This window comes from Rhea pennata, chromosome 1 (genome assembly GCF_028389875.1).
Source record: "Rhea pennata isolate bPtePen1 chromosome 1, bPtePen1.pri, whole genome shotgun sequence".
In the NCBI taxonomy this organism is placed as follows: domain Eukaryota; kingdom Metazoa; phylum Chordata; class Aves; order Rheiformes; family Rheidae; genus Rhea; species Rhea pennata.
The window spans coordinates 29,811,008-29,823,367 of NC_084663.1; the positions used below are offsets into that span (position 1 = coordinate 29,811,008).

The window sequence follows — 12,360 nt, forward strand, 5'->3', positions numbered from 1 at the left end:
ATCACCTGCCCCAGCAAATCCCCGCTGATTTGCTGACCTTTACCTCTGTGTAGTGCTTGTGCCTCTGTGTGCTAGGCCCACATATTGCTGTAGAACATAGAAATGATTTTTCTTAAATCTGCTAATGTGACATACAGCTCTTGTGTAGCAGTCTATTCTAAAACATTTTCTTAACATTATCATTTTTTCAAATAGCAATGCTATTAATAAGACAATTTTAAGGCAACACTTCAGAAAGGTAGAATGTGGTGAGATTTTCTGATATATAATGTGTGTCTCTGTCAATATGATATGAATGTCTTATCACAAATGATTGATGCTTTGGGCCCCATCTGTGTGAGGAGCAGAGATAAGTTGGCATGTTAATCCTCCTCTTCCCATCACCTTGAACAACCTTGTTTGTAATGATGGTACTGCCCTCAAATGAACACAGATTCTTAAGCAGCACAAACAGGAATAGACTGTTTATCCAAGGCCAACAAAAGCAAGCCATATAACCATTTTCTGTTTTGTGAGCTTTTGGTTATATACCTAAAGACTTTGTGTATTCTCTGGACCATGTCAAAACATAAGCAGTTTAACCTTCTTTGTCCTCAACTTCAGCTTTTTAGGGACATTCATATGCATAATTAACCTTTTGACACCTTTCTTATTTCAGTTCCACTATTACCTTAAATCAATTTATATGAACATTTGCTGAAAGCTGGAATCTGCATTGTGTTTATCAAAATATTTACATCTTTGCATTCTATTTTATTTCCTATTTTTTTTTTCAGAAGAAAGCTTAATGAAGTTATTTTTTCTTCCTTTAAAAAACAAATACTCATGGCCGTCCCACTCCTTATTCTGTGAAAATCTGAAAGGATTTGAGGATAAGAAAATGCTTAAAGACATTTTTTTCACGACTTCCCTCAGCATTCCTAAACCTGAGATTGGGCTTTCCTAACCAAGAACACAACTTTTAACCATCCCTCTCACTGAAGTTTACACAACTGACTGTTGTTTGTTGTTGTCAGTCAGAAAAATAGTTAGGAAGCTTCTGAATCCAGTTCATAATATATTTCCATTACCCAGAAAACTCACTACTGACAACCCAAGTTGTCTTTCATCCTTACAGCCTAAGAACTTGTCTTTGTGGCCTCTCTTGAGCCCAGAGTCAGACAAGCAGTTACTTTAAGCTTGAAAGTCAATGAGTTAAGCTCCACCTGAGTTTCAGTATCCGGTTTACTTAAGATGAGTGCTCCTGACAGTGGCACTTCAAGTCTAGGAGACTCAAATTTTAAACATCAACTCTTTGTTGATTCACAATAATGTTTAGCACTAGACAGCAAAGGAAATGAAAAGTGCATTTGTGAAAATACAGGGAAAATTCAGTCAAAGACAACAGGAGTTATTAAAAAAAGACAGGTAAGTGGATATTTTATGACTGTATGAATGTCCTTCTGACTAACAAAGAACTTACCTCTCGCTGTTTTGGGGAGCAGCTCTTTAGGCATAATTGTTTGGACCTTCAAGGCAGGTGAGGAAAGAGGATTTGTAGTATGGCAGTTACAGGACCCAGTGGAGATGGAAGGTGGAAAAGGATATGCAAAGTACACTTCAGTAAAGAACCAGGTAACACAGCTGTCTCTGTGCAGCCTTTAGGCGATAGTTTCAGAATTTTCGGTGTAGAACCACCAGTTAGTTGATTTCAGCTTCTTTCTGCTTCTTTTCATAGCCTGATCATCAAGGCAGATGTACCATGTTAGAAATGTTATTTTGGACTTTTTGTTGTATACCATGCGTGCATCTACTGTTCTTTACAAACATATGATTGTTTAGTTTTATTTCTCTTAACTACAGATAAGAGAACAAATCGCTGTTGGGGAATGGTGGAGAGAACAGTTTAAAAATGGATTTGGAAAGCAGCTTGGATGTTGCAATATTTGAAATAAAAAGGCTGGAGTGAATATGTGTGTGATCTTATGTGTATGTATGCATATGCACACATACAATAGTTGATATTTGCATTTTCTTCTCATGGGGTTTGGTTTAGCTCAGTTGGTTAGAACATGGTGCTAATAATGCCAAGGTCATGGGTTTGATCCCCATATGGGCTACTCGTTTGAGGGTTGGACTAAATGATCTCCAGAGGTCCCTTCCAACCTTACTGATTCTATGTGCATATAATATGTGATTATTAGATATCTAAGTGTTATGTTCTTGAATGTCATGGAAATTCAGAGGGCTCGTTAATAAGATATCCTGCATGCTCAGATAGGGATTTGCTTCCACCATTAGCTACCAGAAGTAATGTCGTTCTGGAGAAACTGCAGAGAATATGCTTTTTCAGTTGCTTAAAGATATATTTTACTTTCTATTAGATTAAATTACTGATCCCAATATCAGAGAATTAATGGAAAAAAGAGTGAACACTGACTAGAGAGGCATAGTGCAGACTGAATTGTTTGTTATTTTTCAGCAACATCTTTTTTTTGAAGAAAAGTATGTGCATGAGAGTATGCTTAATACAATACTGTGTCATGTGCTGCAGGCAATATAGGTGTTGCTTATGGTTTTTAGTCTGAGTGATAGATTTACCATGCTCTTTCCCCTTAAAATACTATATTTTAGCATGTGTAACTTTCAACTTGTTAATTCTGTTCTTGGAAATTGTTACTCGGATACCTCCAAGTTATCTATAGATGCTTTCTCCTTTGAAGCAACCTTGAATCCTGACTTTCTCCAGATGAATATTTCTACTGTGTAGGCAGGGATTTAAGCTAAAGGAGATGGCACTGTTTATCCTATCTGTAGAGAGGGAGCAATCTGTGGGAACCAAACCAATAACCAATAGTATACCTGGCTTAGGACAACTTTATCCACAAAAGCATAATCTGTGCTATTCCTGGACCAAAGCATAGCTCAGTGTTATTTTAAATTCTCTTTGTGTAATGTACACAAAGATTTCTCCTCTCGTACAGTATTTAAAGTATGACACAATGAATTACATACCTTGATTTACATGTATACCTATACCATAGATAAAGAGGAGATGAAGCATATTAGCTTTCCTAGTTAATTCTTCTTTTGGAGTCCTATGTTCTAGTTTAGTCGCTTGCTATTCTGTCTTGTCGCTCCTCAAAAACAATATAGATGAGAAGAAAGCCTAGTTTTATTTATTTCCTTTTCATTCAGGAGATAGTCCTGACTCGCAGGAGCGTTGTATGCCTTGACAGCATTGTAAAGGTCACTTTAACGTGAGAGGTGCCACTTAACAGTTGTTACTCATCTGGGATACAAATCTCTTGTTAACTGAGTAACTTGATGTGTATACTTCTGAATGCAGTTCCTTTTTTTTTTTTAAAAAAAAATGTTTAGATACTTAAACAGACATAGTTTTTTCATTTTTTGTTTTCTTTAAGACAAGACACATGGTATCTTGCCCTTGAGGGCAAGAATGTATTTGATGTGATTGTGATTGGATATTAACAGAGGATATAAATAATAGCTTAAAAGGGAAGCCTGGGCTTCCAGTAACTTCAAACACTTCCCTTCAGCATATGTTCCTCGATACTTCTAATTATTCTTTGAGAGTAGAAAGATTCGTGCATGCAGGAATATATTCAGTCTATTGTCACATTCACTATTTTCTTGGCAGTAGTGTTGTAAAGTAGTAGGAGAAGCCACAGGGCTTCTCCTCTGCTGGCATCCTAGAACTAGGAGAAATCCTGGAGTAGGAGGAGTTGGCAGAGATCAAGGGGAAAAAAAGTGGCTTCTTAATCCTAGTCAGATGAATTGCTCCAGACTGGAAATGTAAATGATCCTCATGTGCCTCAAGTGAATAATATTGTTTTGCTTGAGATTAGAGTTAAACTTCCTGCTGTGGAGTTCCTCTACATTACACTAAATGCTGGCTAATTGCTCAGTTTACCCTATTAATCACACTTTTTATTTATTTATTTATTCTTACAAAGCAAAAGAGCTCCAAAAGAAGAGTAAGAGACCCACTCACCATAACAGTAAGAATACTCACATACACCATAACATTAAGAATACCCTTAATACTCATCAGATAGCTAGTAAGAGGCTCAGATTTCATTTAGGCAAATTATTTATGAATATTTCATCACATAGGTCAGCTGCTTTTGGGAATGAACATATTCAGTGGAAAAAAAAAAGTACTATCTACCTTTTCTTTCTCAAGAATCTTTCTCAGATTCTTTCCCAAATATCTCCTACTTGTTGGAGAAAGAAAGCTAGTGTATATAGACCTTTACTGTGATCTTCTGTAGATACACACATGCTTGTTTAAAGCCGATAAACCAACCCAAGCAAGACAAATGTGTAGTCTGGATTAGGTCTCTCATGGCCTTTAGCAAGTTGCTTTCTTAATGTTTGTGTTGTAAAAACTGAAAAATAACAGGAAATAACCTTCAATAATTTTAATTGCCATGATGAGGGTACTGCAAGGTGTGGCCTCTCTTGCAGCCGCTGTTTTGCCATTTGCCGCTTAAAAGATTAGTTGCATTCAGAAGACAGCAAGATGTTAGTATAGGGATATGTGTACCGCCAGCTTCATATTTGTGACTGCTTTAGGTAGTGACGAAATGTGTTCAGCACTAGTGATATTTTGGTGGGCTTAGAGATCATCTTAATGAGAACACACTGCAGTTGCAGGGGGTGCTGACAAAAGGCCTGTCGGGGTCTGCAGGAAGCAATACAGAGCTCCTGTTAAAACCCCCTAGATAGTGATGAATCCATAGGATTCAGTGTGCTGTTGGAGAGGGCAATATTTTTATATATTATTATTTCCAGTCACTTCTTCTAATTTATTCTGCTCTCTTCAAGTTTGATTTCCATCTTTGGGGAAAGACAGCAAAACTGCTTCTATGTGTGCTGTTATCTCAGACAGTCACTAGGATAATAATCAAGCCTGTAATTCAGCGTAAAGGATCCATAGGTCTGTGTACTGATAATGCGATGCAGCAAAATCTTTATCCATGGTGGCAGGCTAAGCTCACTATTAGTGAGAGCTCCAGCTTCTAGTATATGTTGTTTCTTTAGCTGTAAATACCTGATGATAGATTTCAGTGTGCTTTTTGTCTTGTAAAACAGTTATTTCCTTCCTCTTGTTTCTTAAAAATAATTGAAAATTGTTTCCTAAGTAACTTATTGCTCTTCTCAAGTAATATATAATGCCATCCTTCAGTTAAAATACAGTTGCAAGTACCTAAAATACTGTAGTGGGTGTTCATGAAAGCTAATTTCCTAAAGCTGTCTTCAGTTAATAAAGAGATGGGGGAAAATGAGATTGGGAGCTCAATTTAGATAAATACACAACTGTTTTTCTTACCCTCTGCTCTCACCTCCCCCTTTATTTTTTCCTTTTCCCTTCGTTCTTCAGTAACTGTACAGGTAACCCGTGTTGTCAGCATGGGAGGAGACATGAAGACAAGCTTCGGGATAGCATCATAATGCTTTTTATTTTAGGTAGTGTCAGTACTTTGATTGTCATCTGAAATCACATAATCTTATTTTATAATGCTCATTCTTCCTTGTCTCTGCCTCTTCACCAATTGCTGTTTGATAGTTGTTTCGTAGTGAGAGGGATCAGATGAGGTTTTCTTAAGTGTGTGATAGAATTAAAATACAGGGACTGGCTTGTGGAACAGCTTGTACTGCTAAATCGTGTAGGCATACTTATTCAGTTATTCTTTGAAGAATGCACTTTTAAGGCTACGCCTGTTTCTTTCAGTCACATACAAAGCAGTGTACCGCACTTCTGTGCATTCGGTCATGAAGCACAAGGGTAACATTTTGCATCTGATGTTGATTTTGTGAAGTCAGTGCACCTTAGCAGTTGCTCTGGTGGATTCAGATTGAGATTATCGCTGAACCTCCAAGAACAGTGTCCTAGAACGCAATAGGCTGGAGTTGGTGAATTATGTGACAGTATTCTCTTATTGTCTCTCATTATTTGTTTTAAAAATTATCCTAACCTACAGTTAGGTAGAAAGCATTTATAAAGATGTCTGAAATGGAAGTCTTGCTGAGAAATATGACTATCTGATGACAGCTTTACTGCAAGAATATGCCATGTAGTACAAATCTGGCTCAGTTTTTTGATAGTATGTTTATAAATCATAGAACAAGCAATCTGTCTAGACTGGTAACATGTGACTAGTAATGCTTTCCTGCTAATACTAAGAAAATAGGGGTCATTTATGAAAATACAACAGTTTGTGGTTGTGTTCCTTTTAAAAGCAGTTGTTAAGCCGGCAGATTTGGAACACATTGTTACTTCAGTAGTACACGGGAAGTCACAGTACAAAAATCCCTTGTTGACCTGCTTGAATTAATCTCTCCAGCATTAGTTATTTCCTTATTTTCAGTCAGAAAATACCAGAGTTAAAATGTGTACAGCATATTTAACTGGCAAGGTTGGTGCTCATAAAAATTCAGTGGAGTTTAAACTAAAATCAAATGGTCTTAACACAAAGGAGAAAGGTATTTCTGCTTTGGGATGCTGCTGTGTATATTGGCTGTATATATGTATGTGTGACTGACTGCTGAGAAAACTACTGTGAAATAAGATCCTAGCCCGAGATTTAACTCTCTGGAGTATTTGCTGATGTTTGAAGCGAAGCTTTCCTATCTTCAGAACTCTAAATCTTTATTTTGTTTTAGAAAGACTATTTACTTTCCTCAACCATTTTCTAACCTGCTTTTCTCTACAGAAATCCTCTGAAATGGTTTATAAACACACATGCCAAGTGCCTTTTTTTTTTTTCTCTCTCTCGTAACCTTACAAATCTAACTACTTGCATTGGTCCTCTGGTAACATTCTAAAATAATAGTTTTAATCAGGGTTGTAACCGATGCTATGTTTTGTTTTGAAGCATCAAAATACTGAACAAAGATTAAGATTTTGGGGGATTTGTTGTGCTAGGTCCTATGCTTCAGTCAAACAAAAATGTCAGGTTCAAATGAGGAATTTACATCTGCATTACCATTACGTGTCTGTTCCAGTCAGCGCACTTTCTGGCACGACAAACCTCCTTGGCTTTTATTTGTATTGTGAAACGTAATCTCCTGGTCTGGGAGTGTGAGCAGAGCTTGAAAATTTCTTCTCCTAGTGGATAGTGAGTAGGAAGCTTTCAAAGGCTGTGCCTTTGGTTTCTGCTTCAATAAATATATGATATACTCCCAGTTAAGTGTTTGACGGTTCATAGGTTAACTATGAACACACCTTATCTACAGGAAGATAAAAATATCATTTACCAAGAAACCATGAAATCAACATTTTTACTCGTTGCTGTAACGACAAATTATGCACTGAAATGTCCTATGGCATAGATATACGTATTGCTTATGGTTCTACAGACTGATGATACGGTAAAGTGGTAAAATTCAGAATTGTGTTGTGTTGACCAAGATTATAGTGGTGTGTATGAAATGCATTGCTGGTTTCAGATCACAGAAACTATATTATTACTACTGGAGCAGAGACTGTCTTTATACTTGTTTTTGCATAGTGCCCAGCATAGTGAGGTCTTGAAACCTTAGCTGATCTGGTAATGTAAGTAATTATTGCTCAATAAGCAATACTTTTGTGTAAGACCTTAATACAACAATCTTGAATTTTTAATGTATCTTTCTATCTTGCAAATGAGCCAAATTTAAATTAAATGGCAGAACTACTTTGAAAACTCTTTTTTTTTGAAAAAAAAAACGTGGTATTTTGCTGTTGATTTAGAGAATGTTTATGTGAAAGCTCACTTTTAAAGTTTCCATGGAGACTTAAGCTGCAGAAGATCACTGTATCCTAAAACACAAATGTTTCTGAGAAAATAAGATTTTCATGTACCTTGAGGTATTTAGGACTCTAATTACACTATTCTTATTTTCAACCTTTTCTACCATCCGATGAAAAAGTTGCATAGCTGAAGATGACACAAATATTTTAAAATAAATACGGTAAAGTCTACACTCTTGTAAGTTCAGCCAGCCCTGGATAGCTGGCATGTCTAAAACACAGTATTCCTCAGACATAGTTCTTAAAAACATGTTTCTTAAGAACTAACTACCCAGCATCCTGGGCTGTGTCAAAAAGAACATGGCCAGGATATCAAGGGAAGCGATTATCCCCTTCTGCTCAGCCTCCATTAGACTGCACCTAGAATCCTGCATCCAGCCTTGGGTCCCCCAGGACAGGAACAAGCATCAGTGACCTGGAGTGAGGTCAGTGGAGGGCTGCCAAGCTGGTGGATGGCTGGAGCACTTGCCCTGTGAGGGAACTTGGGCTCCTGCTGCCTGCAAAAGGAGGACTTCACCAGTGGCCTGCCAGTTCATAAGTAGAAGATCAATAATATCTGTGAGGAGCCAGGCTCATTCTTGGATATAAAGAAAAACCTGAGGATGATCAGGAGTTGGAACAAGCTGTCAACTGAGAATGAGAGTCTCCGTCATTGAAGGTTTTCAAGGCCCGACTGGATAAAGCCCTGAGCAACCTGGTCTAACCTTGTAGCTGACCTAGTTGGAGCAGGTGTTGGAATACAGACCTCCTGAGAGTCTATGAACAATTTATCCAGATTTTGTGCAAGATGAATGTGGGTGCAATAAAAATTTAATTAGTCTCTATTGAATTGGATCTCATCCAGCTGCATTCCTAGTGATTTTTCAGCTGCATTTTTAAAAGCTATGGATAGTACAGGAGAGTGGTAAACCATGTTTAGCCTCAGGGATAAGTAGAAGAGTAAGGGAAAAAAATTTAATATAATCTAATTGCATAAAAGAGACATGGAGCTACTGGAGAGAGTCGAGCGTACGACTATGAAGATGATTAGGGGACTGGAGCATCTGCCCTATGAGGAACGGCTGCGAGAGCTGGGCCTCTTCAGCCTGGGGAAGAGAAGCCTGAGGGGGGATCTTATCAATGTGTACAAGTACCTGAAGGGAGGGTGTCAGGGGGACGGGGACAAACTCCTTTCAGTTGCCCTGTGTGACAGGACAAGAGGCAATGGGCAGAAACTGAAGCACAGGAAGTTCCACCTGACCGAGAGGGGGAATTTCTTCCCTGTGAGAGTGATGGAGCACTGGAACAGGTTGCCCCGAGAGGTTGTGGAGTCTCCTTCTCTGGAGATCTTCAAGACCCGCCTGGATGCAACCCTGTCTACCATGGTCTAGGTGACCCTGCTGAGCAGGGGAGTTGGACTAGATGATCTCCAGAGGTCCCTTCCAACCTTACTGATTCTATGATTTTTTTTTTTCCTCTGATTTGACTATCACAGGGCATCCAGACTCAACTGTCTGGCAGCTGGGGCTGTGGATGAGAGAATAGAGAGTAAGGAAAGGGCTTCTGCCCATCTTACCATTTCTGCCTCACTGCTTCATTTTCCACACCTCTTTCACTGCAGAAACAAGATTCTTACATTTTTTTGTGAGGGTATATCTCGCAGGAAATTATTCAAAACATGGAAAATTTGGTTCTTCACAATTTTATCATGAATGATGTGCCAAGTTCACTCAGAAATTGTCCAGAATAGACTTACTGTCAAATAGGAATGTTTCATAAATTTATTTTTCAGCAGGATCTTGTGCCCTCTCCTACTCTAAAGTAAGAATTCCCTGCATCTCTCTTCTATCAGGATTAGTATTTGTATTGGCTTCAGCATCTAACAGCCTACAGTAAATTGCATAACAGAATTCTGCAAATTCACCCTACTGGAAATTACAGGACTATCACAAAGCTAGTAAAATCTGTGTTATCTTGAGATGTATTTTGATAGGATTTTGCAGGAAAAATACCCCCTAGGATCATTTTCATATCTCTGAAAAAGAATATTAGTTGACTGTTGAGTATGGTAGTCTTGATAATTGTTTAGCAAGAATCAATACCAACATGCTGTACGTCTGATTTCAATCAGGGCAAATGGATTTATTGTTTACAATTCTGTATGTAATAGGATATAAAATATCATTCTTCCAAATTACAATCAGTCTTTTATTTTGTATGGAGTTTGTAGTAGTTTTGTTAGGTGCATAAGCAAGTCACTTCTCTTCCACTATTCTCTCCCATTTACATTTGTAATGGTAAAGCCTTTAGAAAGAAGAGTTATTTCATTCTCTTACATCTTGAGGAAGATTACATCTGGCAATAAGATCAAACTGAGATCTAATTTGCTGCAGTGTTGTTCAACATCTGTCATATTTGTTTTCTTACAGTGAAAGATTTTTTTTAAGACTGAATAGGAATGGTTTGCCAAAATGTCCAGAAAAGCCTGAAAGACACTGTTCTCTCTTTGTGGTGAGTTCTAGCCATTCTCAGTCATTTTTGTGCTGGGTATTTAAATTAGAGGTAGAATAAATTATTATTTTGTTATTTGACTCACTGCTATTCTAAGCTCTTGTATTGCTATGAACATGAAGTGTAAAGGTAGGTTGAAGTTTACTACTTATTTTACTTTTTTCTGTCAATGTGCGGGGATTTCTAAGCTTCTGAGTATGCATATGTGTCAGTATTTTTCTCTGCAGGGAAGATCTAGTCCTTTTTCCTTGGTGTATATTTTACGCCCAAAAGATTGCTTGTTCAGCACTCTTTGTACTTTGGGAATACTAGGAATTGCACTAGTGCGTCGTTGTTGTTCAAGGCATACAGCAAGTCTTTTATATCCTCCCACTGTCCAGTTCTGTTGCATTATAGTATATCTAGCCCATATTTTAGGACATCAGTTCTGAGTACTTTTATATGACCCTCAATTTAAAATCTTTAATAATTATTATTTTTATAATTTGTTAATGCTGTATGAATGAACAGTGATTTCATTTATCACTTTCACTGGCCTGAAAGCAATGTGGAAATATTTTTTTAAATGACACATTTTAATCAGAGGTCAGAAATAATGAAATTCTGATTTTATGCAGGATTTGGGTAGCAGTGAACTCAGGAAGGACATCTACATCACTGTGCACATTATCCGAATAGGTAGGTATTATGATCTGTGAGTAGAAGTCTTACATTTGGTAGACATAAGGCAATAAACAGCAACAGCAAGAAACCCTGCTTGAGGTCAGTTTTGGGATCTATTAAATTAGCTAGACTACTGAGTAAATCTGGAAAAGAAAATGCTTATATCCTGATGTAAAAATTACCTGGGATTTCTCAGTGTTGTTTTTGCTACTTTTTAAAGTGTCCTATTGAAGGAGTTTAGATGTTAAATATTTTGTTACTGTCAAAAAAAGCTGAAATGAAAGTGTAAAGTCTTAACACAATGGATTTCCAATGGGGAGTCCATTGTTGTTCTAAAGAGAGTAATTTCAAGCATAGAAAAGCTTACCTAGAAATTTAATGACCCTAAATAGTGTATAAATGTCTGATGGAGTATATGTAGATTTGAAATTGTTCAAATTAATTTTGTCTTCTCCTTGACCTCTTTTAAAAGAGGGAAAGTTGAACAAATCTCATAAGAATTTTAACCCATGATGAAGTAAACAATAATGATGTTCTCCAAATGAAGCTGAAGTGGTTAAAATGTGTATTTGTGTTACATACTTATTTTAAGAAGTTGTTTTGGCTATACTGATCTAAAATGATCTTTAGGACTGCTTCTGACCTCTCAGATGCAGTTTTCTCTGTGAATAATTTCTGCAGTTGCAGCAGTGCAGTACTAAGTATATCTTTTGTTCTCATTTTTGAAAAATATATTCGTTTGAAATCTAGTAGCTCTAATATGTGCTGTTCAAAAACAACTTGCTACAAAGTAAGCAGTGTTTTAAAGCTTTAAATATTTTTTCCTTCAATTTTTGTGCTGTTCTAGTGTTTCATCAGAATACCAGATACTATGCTTTGTTTTTATTGGTAAGAATTGGGTAATAGTATGGTAACCCCTGATGTAATGCAAGTAAATCTGGTGAGAATAAATGCTTCAAAGAAGAAGAGAGTAGATGTTTTTGTACTGAATGCTCGGTCAAGATATATTCTCAGTCAAGATCGTAAATGAATCACTGAAATATTAAAAAATTTAAATCAGATTTATATGCTGCATAGCGTGAAAATGAACTATTACTTTTCTAGCTGCTGTGATACATGAGACTATTTGGAGGAGGCATTGTCTTGCAGCAATCGCAGCTGGGGGTTTTTCTTGTCAGAAATGAAGACTTAGTGGGAAAGATGCATTACTGCCAGTACATAATTGAATAAAATGGTTAGAAAAAGGGCAGGTTCATATGCCAGAAATGCAGCAAGAAGATTGAGCAATTGAATTTAAATCAAATAGAAAAGACTAAGAAAAATATTTTGTTTCTAACTCTGTTTTCCTTGCCTGCCTTCTTTCTGTGTTTTTCATAATTTATTTTTCTGCCCTTTGTCATCTTTCTTCC

At 37.0% G+C, this 12,360-nt stretch overlaps 1 protein-coding gene across 1 annotated transcript in view; it reads left to right on the forward strand.

Moving 5' to 3' along the window:
• DOCK4 (dedicator of cytokinesis 4) overlaps positions 1-12,360 on the forward strand; it is a 249,333-nt gene that overhangs the window by 107,622 nt on the left and 129,351 nt on the right. Inside the window, exons 9-10 of the mRNA XM_062583616.1 lie at positions 10,207-10,288; positions 10,906-10,966. Of these exons, the coding sequence (XP_062439600.1) occupies positions 10,207-10,288; positions 10,906-10,966 (143 nt within the window). The remainder of the gene's footprint in view (positions 1-10,206; positions 10,289-10,905; positions 10,967-12,360) is intronic.